The 19,037-nt window shown below is 38.7% G+C and overlaps 2 protein-coding genes across 2 annotated transcripts; one reads left to right on the plus strand and one right to left on the minus strand.

Moving 5' to 3' along the window:
• Positions 1 to 362: 362 nt before the first annotated feature.
• On the minus strand, positions 363 to 6,849 carry ccdc126 (coiled-coil domain containing 126). Its single transcript, XM_034125204.1, has 3 exons — positions 6,552 to 6,849; positions 2,305 to 3,012; positions 363 to 2,145 (listed from the first exon to the last, which is right to left on the minus strand). Exons 2-3 carry the CDS (start codon positions 2,528 to 2,530, stop codon positions 1,895 to 1,897), a joined length of 477 nt encoding a protein of 158 aa, XP_033981095.1. The 5' UTR covers positions 2,531 to 3,012; positions 6,552 to 6,849; the 3' UTR covers positions 363 to 1,894.
• A 662-nt stretch (positions 6,850 to 7,511) lies between these two features.
• On the plus strand, positions 7,512 to 10,860 carry fam221a (family with sequence similarity 221 member A). The gene is made up of 6 exons (XM_034124490.1): positions 7,512 to 7,576; positions 8,328 to 8,501; positions 8,607 to 8,797; positions 8,884 to 8,957; positions 9,077 to 9,209; positions 10,224 to 10,860. The coding sequence occupies exons 1-6, from the start codon at positions 7,512 to 7,514 to the stop codon at positions 10,334 to 10,336; spliced, it is 750 nt and encodes a 249-aa protein (XP_033980381.1). The 3' UTR covers positions 10,337 to 10,860.
• The last annotated feature ends 8,177 nt before the right edge of the window (positions 10,861 to 19,037 follow it).

Raw genomic sequence — 19,037 nt, forward strand, 5'->3', positions numbered from 1 at the left:
TTCAGAACTCGGAATAAAGAGGTCACTGAGTGTATATGTTAAAATTACAAGGTATAGCATCTACATGTTGATGCTGGTTTATATTTGGCTAGATTAAACCCTGTTGGGTAGCTTTATCATTAAACATATAAACTGACAATTTTCTTATGTTAAATCGGTGACCTCCGAGTTGTATTGTATTTACATAAAGGAAAAGCAGTCGACAAGGAGTTAAGGTAGCATACAATGGAAATCCTCAGCAAAAGTGCCATGAAATTGTACTCTGGTAGTGCTCGAGTAGATGTTATTTTTCACCACAGTAGACATTATTTAGTTGGTAAATTATAACCTCAAGGTTTTGTAGTGTGGTCAGTTGAATTGAATGAACTGAAAACATGTTTATTGTGTATTCACTCATACATTCACAACCCCCTCGTGAAAGCCTGTGTGATTCACAGGCTGAATATGGATAAAGGTAAAACAAAATCTTGATTCATTGTCTTGTGAATAACACTAAGCATATATTTCCCATGACATTTAAATATTGAATAACAACAGGAGTGGAGTTAAACGAGGGGAGAACTATTTCTTTCCATAAGGTCAATTTATTAATGAAGCCATCTCACAGCAGCTCACTGGCTCTACATCTTTCAACTTATGTATTATGAAGCAAAGTAAATTTATGGCATTACCCGATGCAGAAAGAGTCATACCACAGTTGGACAATCCAGTCTAAAGGCCTTGATTCATATTGTCTGTAATGTAAAAGCAACATTGTGATACATTTCCCCCTCCTACAGTATATCACCAACATTGACTTTGTCTCATACAATCCCCAAGTAGTATCGATCAAAGCATTGTCTATATTCTTCCCAGACCCATCATGTTAATGAGCACCATGATGTGCGAATTAAAGATCTATTTCCTCTGGGCAGGCACCAGAGTTTATTGGTATAATGGAAGCCATACTCAGGAGGAATATTCAAGAGCCGGATGTCTCACATCCTAAAATATCCATCAAGTCAATGTTGGGCGAGTCCAGTATTTTTAGAAAACCTCTGTAGAGTCACAGTGCAACATGAACCCTGAACTATGTGTAAGCAGTATGTCAGTCATCTTAACAGCACTAAAGGGCTAAAAACTGACTACACAGTACATTCAATCTGCTACACACCTTAGTTTAAACATTTTCTCAACACTGGGCAAGGGAACCATAGGATTTCAACAAGACACGGCACACTCATGTTTACAGTGGCAACATAGGCATCATCCATTTCAATTCAGCATAAACCTCAAACTGTCTTGCAGCAATTGTAAATACACAACTATCCTGCCTGCAGATGGAGTGCAAATAACATTCTTTGGATTATCTCTTACAGGCAAACTATTCATTATTCTTAAGACTATGAGTAAGCTATAAGTAGAATCTAATTAACAACCGCACCAGCTAAACTGACAATACAGCTATTCCTAACTATCATGAGTGTGCTGCTTAGTTCAGCATTTAGATATATTTAAGCAGTATTGTAAAATAGACAACCATGTAGATAGGGGAGTATTTCAAACTACTTTTATGATAAAGCATATGTGAATCTGGTTCAGTTCCAAGAGTATTTATACCTCTCTGCTTTTGCTTAAACAGTCATAGGATTCAGATATGGCATTATCTAAGCCAAAAGAAATCAGCAATGAGAATATAAAAATAAATAAATATCAGCATATGATAGTACAGAGCCTTAAGAAGTCCTCCTTCCTTCTGAGTTGGCTGAACATTTCTAAGAAGCATCCCACATATTTTTCCGGATGTCCGTATGTCTTTCTATTGCTTTTCATTGGTCTGATGCGGCAACATCAGAGATAAACGCTGGAAAAGTGTGATGTGCTAAAAATAAAAAAATAAATACGTCTTTCAAGACTATGCTCCTTGATGTGGCCGAGGCCTATTAGGGATGTGTGGGTGAAGGCGTGACATCCCTGGGTGGCTGCCAGGTGTCTCCTGCTTTGAGGATTTCTGTAGGGCGGCGGCCACAGAGTCAAGGATGCCCCCTGCTGTGTGGGAGGTGTTAGTGGAAGAGGCATTGACCGCCAAGTCGATTTTCCCCTCTAGTTTGACCAGCCGTGTCAAAATGTCTTCCAGTAGCACAGCAATAGTCCTCTTCAGGTCAGCTGTGTGAAAGGGAATGACACAAAAACACAAGTAAGAAATCAATACTTGGGTATTCTTTAGAACACAAAAGTTCCTACAGGAGTAAACAGATAATTGTATGTGCAGGAAATAGCACTAACATATCGAACACCATTCCTGATTTCCTCTTGAAAGCTTACCGTAACCAGCCATGGAGGTTCCCTGCAGCCCTCCTGGTGCATTCTGGTTCTCCTCGGTCAGGACCTTGACGTATCGCCGGCTGAGCTCCAGGATCTGCTCGCGTAGCTCGGCGCTGCTCTGATGGCGAGGCTGCTGCACAGTGTAGCGTAACAGCATAAGTCCCCACGCCAGGCCGAATACCATCAGCAGCACACTCAGCTTCTGAGACATGTTCCTACCCAGCATGGTACTGGGGAGAGCGAAGGGGAGCTGCAGAGACCCGGTGTGAGGCTGAAGGTCTTTTTTTCGGGTGTGGATGCACCAATAAATTGATAGGGGGATAATTGCTTTATTCCTGCAGGGAGATTTTTATTTTCAGATCAGTGTATCTCTGTGTCTGCAGAGGTCAGTGTTCAAAGTCCACTGCAAAGCATTCCAAGAGCGGGATTCAGTGCCTCCCTCAAGTTAACTCCAGCAGGATATGTGCTTGCATTATACCCGTACAGCAACAGAAGTTTCTCTAACCACAAAAGGCATCCTGCCCCCCCCCCCTCAGAGGAGATGAGAAAGTTTGAGCAACAGCAGAGGACAGGAAGTAGAACCAGAAGGAAGGACACCCACACAGGCAGTCAGGGATTTGTAGAAAGGTGCTTTGGTTGCAAGATGTCTATCACCAAATCACCAATGCAGAATGGGTGTTGAGGCGGGGGGTTCGCAGGCATTGTTGTCTGTGTGGGAAAAGTAGAAGAAAGACAGGAGAGATACAATTAGCAGCAAGAAAATAAATACATACAGACAATTGTTACTGCCATCTTTTAGAGATTTATTTAACAAATCATTATTTCGAAACAATAGTCAACCATTTTTTTGTTCAAATAAATGCCTGTTAAAGGTAGGGTAGGTAAGTTTGAGAAACCGGCTCAATATCGCTAGAATTTGAAAATACACAACCGGAGAAAATCTGCCACTTCCTTATAGAGCCCCTCCTCCAACACACACGAACGCGCACATGACCAATGAGGGCACGAGATAAGTTTGTGCACAGATGGAAGGCTGACAGGCAGGTAGGCCATCCAGTTATTTTAGCCGGGCCGGCTAAAATGATTGGTCGTGCTTTTTACAGAATTACGGCTTCCACAGATGACATTTTTTTATGGATTGTTTGTCAAAGCACTTAAGATATTCATTGCTATCGGGATGTTAAGAGCATTCCATGGAATATAACAAAAAGTGTATCTCGAGCCGGTTTCTCAAACTTACCTACCCTACCTTTAAATCACTATTGCCAAATGTGGCAACACAATTGTGACTGAGCCTTTATCCCACTGATGAAAGTATTGCAATATTTATATATTTGCAGTATTACAAACTGTGGGGACATTCCAGGGGGAAATGTTGTGTTAGGCTACTGCTAATACATATTATTCTGCTGCAGCTTTACAATAAACTGGCTTAACACAACTTTACTTTTATTTGGAAGTACAGTAGTCACAGGAGACGCAGTCATTTTGAGTATTTTTTCTATATTGCAGGGCGTTAACATGAGCAACCACAATAAAGCTGTTAGCTAAAGAGCAGCAGGAAACACACCTTTGAAATCTCCAGGGAGGTAACCAACTGCTTTCACTTTCAATGTGAAGGCTACGCAAGATAAAATCACCAGAACCGCGGTCTGATTTTATCATGCGTATCTTGAGTCTGCACACAGAGCCCACAGTATTTTGGGAACTAAGTATTTGTTCTCACCATTAGTAGATATGATTTCGATAAGACTGAAATCTTAAGGATTGCCACTTCAAGTTGTCATTGTGCAATGTCATGAAATGGAAAATAATTATGTTCTAACACATACCAAAAACCACTCAAAGGGTCTTTTCTGTAGCACTACAGTAGCTTCTTCAAAGCCCTGTTGAGCATTGTGGTTATTTATCATAATGCCTGGGAAGATGTCTGTGTAGATAAATGCAACATTTTCTAACAGACACCACATCATTTATTTTTAAAGATATATTTTTCTGTCACTCTGGGACAGGGGGCTCTACAGCACATTCATCAGCAGCCCAGAAACCTGATTACCAGTTTAGAGTTCATGGGACCCACTTTGCAGCTTCAGATATGAGACACAGCAACAGAGAGAAGCACAGAGGGCATTCAGTCCCTAATCCGGCCTCCACAATGGTTATTTGACTGACAAATAGGCTGTGAGAGCACATGCAGGGGGAATTAGGCTATCATTTGTCAGTTTTCGCAACTTTGCCACCGAGTTTATTATCCCCCCCCTCTGCCTCTCTTGGGTGTGGTTGTGTCACTTCCTATGGAGGTCAGAGAAGGGACAGTGAATGAGGGAATAAATTATGAAAAGAAAGGTAACAGAATACGTTCCGCAATGCATCCCAGTATCTATCCGCACACACACACACATCTCATTTCAATGACCTGCAGGTTACTGTGAATAAGCAGCCAAAAGAGGAAAGAGGAAATAGAAAGCCAGGTGTGGAGAGATGATCAAAGTAACAGTTGAAACTGCCATGATGATGAAGCAAAACACATTGTGACAAATAATGAGAGAGCTCTGCAACCCTCTTTAGGTGTTGCAACACTTACTATCTAGTCCCAGTACGCAGCTGAATTCTTTAAAACTTGAAAAGTGAGAAATCTGTTTTCATTATATGATTATATGAAACAACACACCCAATGGATGAGACATAGGGACCATGCAGCATCAGGTTCAAATCATATTTATTATATTATAATATTTCAAGCTGGAGGGATTTTTTTGTGCCATGCTAGAAAGTTGTGAGCTATTTCAGTCCCAGGGAAAATAAACGACAATCATTTTCTGTGTGCCCTTCGGATGTCTGGCAACAGATCACACATTTCTTGCTTAATCCTACAGTTGACACTTGATAACATCTATAATAGTTTTGGTATTCTGTCTTTACCGTCAGGCTATTCACGATCATTGTTCCATGGAAAGACACAAGTTAGGCCAATGCTTCAGACAATGAATGTTCCACTTCCACTAGAGAACTGTTTAGATATAGTGTACATAATGGAAGGGTTCACACTGATAAGGCACACATTGTCAGTCAAAACACCTTATCTAGGGGTTAAATATTTACCACATCAGCTGTCACGTGGCTTTCACCAGATGGCTGACTGGGCAATATTGAATCAGTATAAACTAAAACCAATAAAGTGAACAATGTTAGGGTGTGGGAGGAAATACATATGAAGACGTAGATATTATGCAAGCTATGCTACTGCAACTTTGACAGAGTACAAAACCAAAGACTGACAACTTGGCAAATGTTGACTTACTTAACCTTGCACTGTTGAGGAACCTGTGATCCAAGTCTTTCATACAATACAGTAGTTGTATATTTGTTATGACAATAAACCTTTGAATCTTGAATCTAACCTGCTATTATGAAAACACAACATCAAGTTGCACATGCATGTGAAAAGCAGAGATGGAAGAAGTACTCGGATTGTTAACTTAAGTAAAAGTAACAATACTACAGTGTAAAAATACTCAGTTACAAATAAAAGTAATGCATTTAAAACAGTACTTAAGTAAAATAACATGCATCAAAATATACTTAAAAGTACCAAAAGTAAAAGTACTCGTTATGCAGGATGGCCCATTTAAGCACCATATCTTTTAAATTATTGAATTATAGTTAGTGATGCATTAATGTGTTCATCACTTCAATTATGCACTTAACAAAGGTGGGGTTTGTTTAATTTACTTTGCATACTACTGGGTAAAACATATAATAATGTATTAGTTAATTTATATTTTGTATTAATAATCTAAATCTGCAAAGTAACTAAATCTGTAAATTAAATGTAGTGAAGAAAGAAGTGCAATACTTGCCTACAAAATGTAGTAGATACAAAGAGTACAAAGTAGCATAACATGAAAATACTCAAGCAGATCACCTAATTTTTTTTCAAGAGTACTTGAGTAAATGTACTTGGTTAGTTTACACCACTGTTAAAACGTAAACTAACAGAGTAATCGACATAAATTACAAAGGGACTACTTTAGCATACAGTTCAAGGCTTTACTACCTACCATAGTTTAAAAAAAAAAAAAAAATGTAAGCAGCAGCTCATGCTAAGTTGAAGCTATTGCAGACTCCACTCTCATTTTAGCTCGACATATTAGGTCGCAACGCTTAAACTCAACCGAAAGGCTAAGTATTATTCGCAAATTGCCCCAAAAATCGATTATACCCCAGTGCGTTGTCTGAGAAGCTACCTTTAGCAGGAATGACCAGGAGCTCCAGCTGCTTCCTCTGGCTGACACTGAATGATGCTTGTTGTTTGGCAATCCGAGACTGTCGTTGTTGTCGCTGGGGAAAATATCTGGAGGAATATCTGTCTCCGGTAATAAGGTTAGCTGCCGAGCTTCATGTTGAGGTGTCCGCTCACACTGTCAGTCATTTCGGCTTCTCTTACTGTCCCGAAAACGACGAGGTCCTAGCAAGCAAAAGTCGGTAGCTAGAATTTTAAGCATGCGACTGTGCAGACTGTCATGGATCCCCCGAACGTTTACGGCTTGCGTCATTTCTACGGCATTATGGGAAATGTAGTTTTGTTTTTGTTACTGCTTGTTCGCTCTGTATTTAATCCAAGATGAGGAAAGCAAAAAATACGTAGAAACGAAAAGTATTGGACAGGTAAACTGTTAAACTAAACTTAATCTGTTTTATTCATAAAAAGAGAATGGCTGACTCCAAACCCAATTTGAACATTTTTACAAAGAATTAAGACAAAATAGTAGCACTTAACAGGTTTTTTTTTTTTTTACAAAAAGGCAATCAAAGCGTCTGTATTTAACACATATTTAATATCTTTTAACTATTTTATTACTGATTTTTTGAATACTGAATAAAAGTCCTTGAATACAAAAAGGGCAGGTCATATAGTTAGTGCCCAATACACATTAGCTAGTGAAGTTTGTAGAAGTATGGTTTTCAGTATGTTAGCTAAGTTACACATATCTTATTAAAGTTAGATAGCTTTCTTCTAATTAAGTAATATATAGATATGGACTTTTCTTCTGTTCTCTGCTTCTCTCTATCCTTGTTGTGTGTCTGTGTTGCAATTCACTTTGAGACCGTTAGAGGGACACCTACAGACATTTCCATGGCAACTAATGTAGTAAACAGTAGTTGTTGCTGTGCCAGACTTAAATCCAAAGCTATCATTTTTGACAATGGAGAGAATTTCTGTCGATGAATCAGGTTTACAAGCAGTGGAAGACTACTGTGAGTACAGGAGGTTAGTCTTAACGTTACACTGAATGCTTTTGTTCCTGACTAATCTTTACAGGGGTTCCATACTGCAAACTGATAGCATGACACACCTAATGCTACCTGCTACAGATAAAGAACAATTAAAATGTTAAGATAACAATATGAGCCTTTGTTGTAGGCAGGTCAGCTCATTGTAATTGTAAGTTATCAGCAGTGGTGGAAAGTATATGTTCTAGATACTGGACTTAAGTACTATTTTGACATATTTGTACTTTACTTGAGTATTTCCATATACAGCTACTCTATACTTCTACTCTGCTACACTTAAGACCTTAACTTTGTATAATTCTACACTCACATTTACTTTATAAAAATGTGGCACATCGACAAACTACAATATTAAAATGCATTTACATGTATAAAAACAGGGTAATATCATTAATAATACAAATGTAATAATATGAAATGATCCATTCTGCATAACAATCACTTTCATGTTTGATACTAACAAGTACATTCAGCTGATAATACTTATAATATATAATATGATTCTGAATTGGGTCATTGTTTAGAATGAGTACTTTTACCTTTGGTGCTTTAAGTACATTTTGATGCTATTACTTTTGTACTTTAAGTGAAGTAAAGTTTTGAAATCAGGACTTTGACTTGTGGAGTATTTTTAGACCATAGCATTTGTACTTAAGTAAAGAATCTGAGTACTTCTTCCAACACTGGTTATAAACCAGAGTCTTAACTGTTTTAACTGTCTCTTCAAGGATTGTAGGTGACGATGATGGAGGGAGACTGTTCACTCCAGAGGAATATGAGGAGTACAAGAGGAAAGTGCTCCCTCAACGGCTGAATAACAGGCTGTATGTGAGCTTTGGGGTTCCAGGAGGTATCGACTGCAAACAAATTGGTCCTGAGACTCAGTGCTTCTGCACACATAGGTAATACATTACACAAGAAATCAAACGGCCTTCCCCCCGACACATAAAGGCACATAAAGGCAAATATAAATAAAGACATTTGTGAATAATATCATTTTTTTCCAGGTACAAGCAACATATGACCGACTTTGAGGTGGTTCCCTCTGAGCGACCCCTGGCCCTGCCATGCCAGGTCAGAGGATGTCGTTGTTCTGCTTACCAGTATGTTCCTCAGATTGGGCCAAATCCTGTCCGCTGCAGGTGTAAACACTTTCCTCAGGATCACAGTGAAGCTTCTGACAATTTCTGCAAGAAATGTGAGTTTAAAATCAACATTTGAAGACAGAAGCTGTTTCATTCTAGCCCAAGTTACCTTTAAGCATCTGTCAAAAATGTTTTTCAGGTAGTTCCTGTTCTGGGTTCAACAGCTCATACACCTGTGGGTGTGGCCAGCCTAGTCCTGCCCATCAGACCCTAGTGAGTAGAGTTGGCATCAGTAACACCTAAAAAAAATGCTAGGTATATATTTTCAATAGTGTTACCATTTGTCCACAGACATAAAGTTTTACACCTTGAACTCAAATCCCTTTTTGCAGGTTGAGACAAAACTAGAGAGGGAGGCTCGTGGTCAGCCAATAGGCAAGGATGTCCCTTATGCTGCCATGGGGGGGCTAACAGGGTTCAGCTCCTTGTTGGATGGTTACCTCGCTTTGGAAGCCAGTGGCTCAGGTAGAAAGCTTACCGGTATATGTATTAATTTGATGTGCAATGTAAATCCATCGATCCTTTGTAAACTTGTGTATGAGTATGCTTACTTTGTGAGACGTCTCTACTCTTTGCTGCTTGGTTAGTCTGGAACAACATTCCATGCATTTGTAGTGACGATATGCCCTATAGCTAGAACAGATAGCAGTCATTTTTGACATTCCTTTTATTTGTTGACAGTGGAGTCAGTGTTTTGGTGATCCAGCCTTTGCTTAAATGTTAGAGCATTATGGAGATTTGATTGATGGATTGTATTAACTGTAAATAAAGTTCCTTTAAGAGTCATGTGAGGGCAGCAAAGAGCAGCACATTATCAGTGTTGAAGTCTGCAGAGTCGAGATCTGTTCAGGTCAAAAGTGTATAGCATTCCCATTACATTTCTACAGTATCTGTACAATTCATGCCTTTCATGTTGTGAGATTAATTAAGATTTTCTTTATTTTTGACGTATCTTCAGTACAAGGAATCACACAAAGCTCCCTATCACGTGAATGTAGATGTAAGGAGAACATTTAGTATGATTTAACCGTGTAATCAATGGCTGTTTGGCATGCTGAGTTAAGCTTGGAAGTTATAGACAACCTTTTGAGAGGTAATTTTTATCTGAAAACTTTGTAAATGTTATTAATAATGTAATATGTTGTTATGCTTGATAGAATTAGCTTTTGACTTATTACTCCACAATGTTTACATCTACTTACCTCACACAGTGGACCTAAGAGCTTAAAATCTCATGTTAAAGTTATAATGCAATGTATGATTTTATCAATAATTGGGATGGTTGATACATTTTTATATTCATCAGGCACTGCAGATTAAATACTATCTTTTACCTTAAACAACATATTTCCTTCAGATCTTGGTACCGTAAATACACAAAACATGTCTTTTAAATAAATGTCATACCTGTGAGGTACACATCATCCGCTGCTGGTACTCATCACACAATTTTCATAATCTATGCTGTATGGTTTTCAGATTCAGAAAGAGAAGATGGCTGCCAGCAGAGTTGCGCTGCTTCAAGGATGAAAAAAACGTCTACAGAAGCATCCGGCACTATTGACTGTAAGAGAGAGACCAACAAACATTGAAATGCAACTCTCCTCAAAGTCCATTTGTGAAATCGTCATTAAATACTGGACAATATTAACCTTAACAAATAAATCATACACATCTTCTGATCTGTAACATTACGTTTTTTTCTCTAAATCTTAAGGGCATTTTGTTTGTTTTAACTATTTTCTTTTGCAGTGAAGTGTCTGTCTTTGTCAGTGTCGTGACACAGGGGCATAAAACCACCATGAGTAACAGTCGTGATTAAATTCCATCTCACAACTGAATAATCAACTGACAACATATTGATCCCATGTGTGTGGAGCTTCACTGGTTCATATTCAGACGCGTGACACAGTTATCCATGAACATTTCTAAGACAATACAGTTTGACAGAGCCTAAATACTTTCAGATACAAGGTGAAATAATGGTGGATTTATCACATATGGATGTAAAGCTTCATGTGGAGATCTTATCATGTGTAATGTTTATAAATGTTGGCTTCCTTGTAAGCTGCAGAAATACATGCTTAAACTCACATGTATGTCTGTGAGATAAACAGTAAGCATATGATATTAAGGATAAAAAATAACATTTGAAAGTAAAAAAACTATATAATTACTGTCTTGCTGTAGTATTCCTCAGCTTGCCTGTCAGTTTACATCCAACATGTAATCACTATAACCTATTAGACATTTGTGTGAACTTTTCATATTTTGTATATGAATTCTTACGTTTTGGCCAAATCAGTTTCTGTGGGGTCAAAGTTACCTTGATCTTTGTTCACCAAATTGTAAACAGTTAATCCTTGAGTCATTAGTAATAGACAGATGTAAGGTCATAGTGAACCACCAAAATGAGTAGTCGCGTAAGAATTGACTTTTGTTGAAAGTTTATAGTTTGGTTAGCCTTCTGTAAAGCATGTGATTACCCTGATTGTACGTTAAATATCAATCATTGATACATGGTTGACCAAAACGCTTTAAAGCTACAAGTCTTCATCATGGTATTAGCTTCCCTGATTGCTAACCAAAACACACAGATGTTTCCAGTTAACCTGCCTGATTGGACCTCTTTCCAGGACTGTGGGCTTGACTGCAATTGATTGACATCTTACAGAATCTTATTTTTGCACCTGTAAAAGTGCAGGGTTAATTAAACCTTTATCATTGTTATTACTGTGTAGATTGGTGACCTCATATATTAGCTCCACTTACCTTCAACCTAAGCAGAGGTCTAATCAGCCAAAATAAAAACAAAGATAAAACATCTGTGTTTTTGTAAATCTTCTTTCAAACCTTTTAATTTTCAGGCTTAATTAATTAAATTACTAAACTGTATCTATAAAAGGTTATACACGGTTCAATAAAGAAACATGTATTTCATATTTGATATCAAACTAACCTATATTTTATTGATTCAATTTTATTTAGCAACGCTTTGTATTTCTCTCTTAATACACATTCCAAAAACCGGTCATTTTACACATCTGAGGTTTGTGTGATTGATGTTCTCTTGCTGAAAGAAAGCCGCCCACTCACCATGTCACCAAAATAACACCGGAACCATAAATCTATGTGTTCAGTGATGAGCGTCCTTTTTTCATTTACAGAGCGATGTACTGTCTTCAATTGATTAATCCCATTTATCACGGTAGATCAGCAGTGATGAGAGCTGATTTAATCCTCGCAGTAAATGGAGATGAAGCAGGTCATGTTTTCTCCATTGGCGGCCCACTTTCTAATGTCTTTAACGAAGAACAGAGAAAAATTAGAATTTACTCCCACTCAAATATTTCCACTGTGAGGACGACAAGTCAAACTGGATCAGCATCTACACTGTTGCTGACCAGTTCATATCAAGTGACCTGTGTCTTAATCTAAATACTACCTGAGGGAACTTGGTGTTTGTGTGTTTGTGTGTATGTTACTGAGTTGAACAGGTGGTGTCGAGGGAAAGGAAGTAGGGCTACGTCAGAAGGATGGCATTGATGCACCTGGGTCTCTGCATGCAGCTGGGTGCTGAAGAGGAAACAAGTGGAACGGGTCCCATCTGAACGCCGACACTTCAGATTCATCGACAATGACCATGGCATCAGGTTGCTGGAAGATAAAGTATGTAAACACGCATTCGCAGTCACATACTCACTTTTAACCAATCATGTTCCCCCTCCAATACCAAAAAGAGCTTTATTGACTTCTAGAATCAAGCATGCTTTAAAAACACTTGAGCTGTTTATACTGCTTACCCTTGGAAATGTTTTCTCAGAGAGAAAATCCCAATCAATTTAAGAGGTAAAGGCCTGACAAATTAGTCTGGCACATTACAATTTAGGGTGATTGCCTTTCCATAGCAACTTTGGAGACTGCAGGTAATTTACTTTGACCATAGGTTGAAGAGAATGACTACTCCACTTCCCTTATCCCCATGGAAACCACGCCCAGCTTGACTGACAGATGAGACACTACGAATCAGGACACAAACACAGAAGAATAAATTGGCAATTACTGCGCAAGGATACACTTAATCACCCCAGTGATATTTACCGCTAGCACACACTGAAACAAATAACACACTTCCCTAATTTCCCCAAAGACAGAGAGAGAGGTAACAAATACTCAGGTGCACAGACAATCACTAGAGACTGATAGTTACTGACAAATCACATCAAACTGTAAACCAGATACTTCTCAGAGAAGAAAAAAAAGTTTTAAGATTTCCAAAAGGCAAAAAACATTTACAACTTCATAAACATACTTTAGTCCATGTGGATGTGAAAGCTAAAACAAATGGCATGGGAGTCGGTTAAATTACTTATTTTAGGCTTGCAAATCTACTGCTGAGACCAAAACATTAGGCAATAGAGATCAGCGGGCTAGCTAGTTAACGTAGCATGGCATTTGGTAGTAAAATAGCCTAACCAGTCCATCGGTAGGTGGTGGAGACCCAAAACAGAGCTAAAAGAAAGTGAATAGATAGACAATGGGGCTGACTAACCCAGCAGCCCAGCACATAGTTACATCCAGATCACTGCACTGGTACAAACTCATCTATACCGCTATGCTTGGACTGCTGCCCCTCTACATATCCACTTACATATCACACAAACAGTACAGCTATAGCCTACGATCTCAAAATTACATCACTCTGTCCATCCCCTCAGTACGCACAGTGCTTGGGAAAAAAGCCATATCATACTCTGCCCCCTCGACCTGGAACACACTTCAGCAGGAACTTAAGCTGACCAGTTTGATACCCATCATGGATTTTAAACTAATTTAAAAAAAGCTGGAGAAATCATCTGTGGGTGTTTGCACCTGCTATATCTGACTACTGTATATGGATTTCAATGACTACTTTTTTTACGGTGTTGTATTTTAGTGTTGCCTCTGTGTTTAGTGTCCTGTCTGTCTGTAACTTTGTGTGGTAGTGTTACCACTGACAGGTCTCTCTTGAAAATGAGACCTTGTGTCTCAATGAGATTTTACACCTGTATAAATAAAGGCTAAATAAATCCAAGATAAGGACCTCATTATCATCTCAAGATTTAGAACAACGTATCCATGCTCTAATATCCTTAAGGGTCGATCATTGCAACTTCCTTTAGTTTGGTTTCAGCCAGGCAACAACTGGTACGCTGCCAGACTCCTAAACAAACCTTAAAAAGAATCAGGAAACATATTATGCCTGTACAGGCTTCTTTGCACTGGCTCCCCGTTCTCTATCGAATTCCCTACAAGATTTCTCTGTTTGTATTTAAAACCCTGTATGATCTCACCTCGAGGTATATTTCAGAAAATCTATCCTCATACAGAACAGCTTGGTCCCTCAGATCTACAGATCAACGTCTGTTCCCTCCACCTCGTCGGAAAACGTTCTTACTAGCTGCACTAAAACTCTCGAATAGTCAGTTGGAAGCAGAATTTATTTATTTGTAAAACACCATTACTTATATGAGCAGCCTTTGTATTTCTTTAGGTGTATTCCAAACAGCTTTCTGTAGTTGCAAATCTTTCGAGTTTTGGACCCCCATGCTTTTTCCAAACATTATTAACTCCGATGTTCACAGTTTTAGAATATTCTTATTCCTCCAAGTACCCTCTTATGATCAACAGAAGAATCAGCCTTTTTCCTATTTAGGACAGAGCTTTACTCGAACAAAATACAGCTTGTTCTGTTTCTAAGAAGAACAAAAAACCCATCACAATCTCCTAAAAGCGAAGCACAATCCTACGTATGACTTTGACACATTGGACATGTGTATGTGCTGCCTCTCTTTTGTGGTAGAAACAGTGGGAATTGACAGTGTAGCGACTTCAGAGATGCTCTGCTTCAATCCCCTCCGGTGCCGACAGACTCCGAGAGGGGGTTGGAGAGCGAGTCGTGAGAAATAGATTTGGCTTTTTCACAAAGCAAATTGATAACAAACAGAATGGGATGCTGTACAGCTTGGTTAAATCAATAGTAATGTTAAAGAGTGTGTTTAAAACACATGCAGCCACATAACATACTCACACAGATACACACATCAAGAGAGTGCATATGAGCAGGAACAAACATGGCAAACTGTTTGTTTGACAGAGATGTATTTCTGCTAATAATTCCTGTTTGTAAAAAGCAGTGTTATCAGTAAGGCACAAGTGAGGGGCGTATAAGTTGTCATTATTTTAAAGTACTAAGTCAATTACGAAGGGTAGTAGGGTTTCCAGACAATAAGCTGTGACATAAAGGAAGTTATTATTATGTTATTCAGGAGAGGGTCAAACAATCCATAAAACAGCTTTCTGTGTACTACGTTTAAGAGCATCCTTTAAAGAAAGCCAACAGTGGCAATACCCATCTGATAGATCTTTTAATTACCCATACATATTGGACCTCGGCTGCGGTCGATTAGTCTTTTTTGCTAAGTAAGCTTTTCTAATGGAGTGAAATTACCTGGAAGTATATAAATGATAGCCATGGTTGGAGCTGGTCTAAATGCTCAGGAAAGATGCTACAATGCATCCTTTTGTTGATCCTTTAGCATAGGGTACACAAGACCATCCTTTACCAAAAGAAAGCTGAGAATGCTGTCCCAAAATCCGATGCTTCTACAACATTTTAAGCGACACACCATTTGCTGTTTTATTGTACACTATGCAGAATGCAATAAACTTTGCAGCCTGGTTGTTAGGCCGAAAAGGATGGTCATAAATCTATTTGTTTAATAGCCTTCTTGTCTCAAGATAGCCTTCTTGTCTCAAGACTCAGCCGAATTTTTGACCTTGTCTTAATGTAAAGGATAACTTGAAATGTGCCATCCTCCTAATAACATTTCTGCACTAGCTTTTAAAATGTATCTATAGCTGTATCTTCAGTATGAGTGTAGTGTGCTCCTTGAGTGCAACTGCTCGTGCTCACAGAAATTCAGCATTATGCACATGAATAATAACATTACATTTGGAAATGTTTTTTCATTTGCAGAATAAGTATTTGAACACACTCAACGGCTGATTGACAGCCATGTGGAAAAATGTGTTCCTTTATTCATGTGGCACACTCTTGAGAATCAATGCTTTTAACAGCTTTCTAATGCATTAGCTGGACTGCTTAAATCATACATTTCCCCTCCATTATCGGGCTCCTCCGTCGAGGAATGCATCTAGCATGCTTTCTAACATGATGGCAATACATTTAACCTTGCTGTGTGGGTGGTTATCAAATGTACTTTTCAGAGTTTGAGTATGCTAAACAGCTGAAAAAGTGCTGTCAAAATGTTATTCAGCAGACATTTTAAAATGTTAAACCAAAACGGTGACGTGATTTGGGCATCGTGACATCCTTCATTTGTCTTGTGTTCAATTACATTAATTCCCCATTAAACATTAAAGTGTCTTTTTTTCCTTCTTGCATTTTGTAGATTAAGACCTGCTTCTTAAATAAAAACTGCTATAACAGTAGGCTACGCAATTAAACACTGATTGTGTAGTTTTTAGGAAACTGTTATTGTTTACTGGAGGATTTCCTTAATTTAAACATATTAGATTCATCTAAAGCAATGCATCCTTTATATGCATGTTCCTCGGTGTCCACATCACTGGACCTGACATGGACTCTTCACACCACCACCATCACCAAGAAAGCTCGACAGCGGCTCTTCTTCCTCCGCAGGCTGAGGAGGTTCAACATGGACTCCAGGATACTCTGCAACTTCTACAGGTGCACCATAGAGAGTATCCTGACTGGCTGCATCACGCCTGGTACGGCAGCTGCACCGCCCTCAATCGTAAGGCTTTACAGAGGGTGGTGAAAACTGCACAGAACATCACCAGGACGGAGCTGCCATCCATGGAGGACCTTTACTCCCAGCGGCTCAGAAAGAAAGCCCTCAGGATTATAAAAGACCCCCATCACCCCAGCCACAAACTGTTCAGTCTGCTGCCGTCTGGCAGGCGCTACCGCAGCATCCGGACTAAAACCACCAGACAGCTTCATCCCACAGGCAATAAACTTGGTTTAGACTGTTAAACACCTGAACTGTTGAAACAACATCCATAACATTCATCTGGCTGCTACTTAGAAATAATGTATCTATTTATCTAATATATCATATTCCAATAACTTGCATATAGACTCTTATTGCACTATTTCACTTTTTTAAACTATTTTTCTTTTTGTATTTACTATTTACTGGCACTATATTTTTCTGTTTATCTGTGTTTTGTGTTGCACTGTTGGAGGAGCCTGTGACCTAAGATTTTCATCGTCATAACTGTAGCTATGTTCATATGACAAATAAAAAACCTTGAACCTTGAACCTCCTATTGCATTAAACCACTGAATAAAAACATAAAAGGTATCTAGGATATGTTACTGATAGACAACACTTTTATGAGCTTGATTAGCATCTGATTTGATGTTTATGAATATTAAATGTCTTTCAGGTTCGATAAACACGCAGACTACCTGACATCACAGTGATACATCCAGACTATGTTGGTCTCACATAGGTCACAGGAGTTATTTAACTAAAGTTTAGTGGCCTTTGACATAGTAACAACTTTCATCAGGTTTCCTTGTATCAGGGTCTCAGTACTATGACCTGCACACACCTGAGCCAAGTCAACCTGTCATGGCGTGGTGGCTTCACCTTTTGTTCATCTGTCAATCACAAGACCTTATATGATGTCACATTCTCCCCAGGAGCAGATGTGGCAAAGACACATTTACACAAACACAGAGACAGACACATAGATCACAGAAAAGGGAAAGGGGTATTGAGAGAAGAGATAAAAACAGGTACGCTATGACACCAGATAAGACGGGGCTTAATTAGAGCAATAACAGTATAAAAGAGACGATGACAAAGGAAATAATTTCTTGTTATTTCCTCATTTAGCCGTTGTCAGTATGTGTCTTTCTCTGAACTGAGAGTGGAAAAAAGCTTGAGCTCTCCGAGATTTCATAAGGCTCAGTAATTGCTTTTGAAGGCTGTCAACTAATGTCAAATCCAAAACAAAGGAGAGCAATTTAGGGAATTGCTCTCCTTGATAGCAAATGGTTCAGCGAAGTGGGTAGCAGAAATTATGCTCCTTGGGTTGAAGACCAATTCTGTAAAAACAAGCCAATTATAGTTGTAATTTATGCAAATAACGTTGAATCAGTAATGCAATCTAAAAGATGTGCATTTTCTATTTGATTTGACGAAGCAACTTAGCTCAAAAAACACGTTTTCTTTAATAAAGTTTGGTCAAATTGTAATTTTAGTTGATTTAAACAATGACAATATCCCTTAAAATGACAATATGAACCTTATATAAAGACCTTAAATAACCATTTGCAGTTTCAGCCCACATTTCCATACAGGGAGCTGCCGATGCTCTTAGTAATAGTAGTGCTTGCTTACCAGAGGTAACACATTGTCACCATAGCACAATAGCGTGGTAGAAGCAGCAATTTACATGTCAGACGTCTGTATATAAGAGGTGTTATAGCAAAGTGAGCACTAAAGAAGCACAAGATTCTGCCTTTTCTCACTTGTTTCTCCCAGTCAGTTTTCTGTACCTTGCCTGATAGAGCATCCTTCTTGTCGGTATTTTCTTTAACAGTTGTGAAAATTGAAACTCACAGCAGCAGAAAATTACAGGCCTTTTCATCTTAACAAATCTTGAAAGAGAATTTCTTGTCCAAACCAGGCGCCTGAGGGGAGGAGGGAGAAACACATTTGCATTTAAACAGCTCGCTCTCTAGCACTCATTCTTTACAGAAATGATTTCTGGTTACAGTGAATAAAGTTCAGGAAAGAAATACCTCCCTAGTTTGACCTAATCCTATTGTCCTTGTTTTTTTATGAATACTTACACTTTCATGTTTTATTCTTGTTATCCTTGTGTGGTCTGAACTCTTACCTGTATTCCACTCTTATGCTATTGCTTCTCTGAATTTCCCTATTGGGATTAATAGGTTTATTTTACCTTATCGAATCTTGAAGGTGCTACCATTAGAGAGGCATCATTGTTACATTAATTGTAAGTATTTCAATTGGTCTAGTTAGCATAAACAACCGTGACTGTAGTGGAGATGATTGGCAGCGCTCTTTTTAATAGCATTGATTGTTAGGGCTGATGTTGATCAAAATTAATGACCATAATTCCCCTGAACTCCATCTGCACCTGTCACATCTGTCTTTGGTCTACAGGAGCTTCTTCCTCAATAATAGAATACAGGCTGAGACTGAATCAATCCACTGTATGTGCACT

This window comes from Trematomus bernacchii, unplaced genomic scaffold (genome assembly GCF_902827165.1).
Source record: "Trematomus bernacchii unplaced genomic scaffold, fTreBer1.1, whole genome shotgun sequence".
Classification (NCBI taxonomy): Eukaryota; Metazoa; Chordata; class Actinopteri; order Perciformes; family Nototheniidae; genus Trematomus; species Trematomus bernacchii.

Excerpts from the sequence above, each read along its gene's own strand:
- ccdc126 (XM_034125204.1), bottom strand. The coding sequence starts at position 2,530 with ATGCTGGGTAGGAACATGTCTCAGAAGCTGAGTGTGCTGCTGATGGTA. Across the intron at positions 2,146-2,304 it reads AACCTCCATGGCTGGTTACG|CTGACCTGAAGAGGACTATT; the intron begins GTAAGCTTTCAA and ends CCTTTCACACAG.
- fam221a (XM_034124490.1), top strand. The coding sequence starts at position 7,512 with ATGGAGAGAATTTCTGTCGATGAATCAGGTTTACAAGCAGTGGAAGAC. Across the intron at positions 8,502-8,606 it reads CAGTGCTTCTGCACACATAG|GTACAAGCAACATATGACCG; the intron begins GTAATACATTAC and ends ATTTTTTTCCAG. Across the intron at positions 8,958-9,076 it reads GTCCTGCCCATCAGACCCTA|GTTGAGACAAAACTAGAGAG; the intron begins GTGAGTAGAGTT and ends CCCTTTTTGCAG.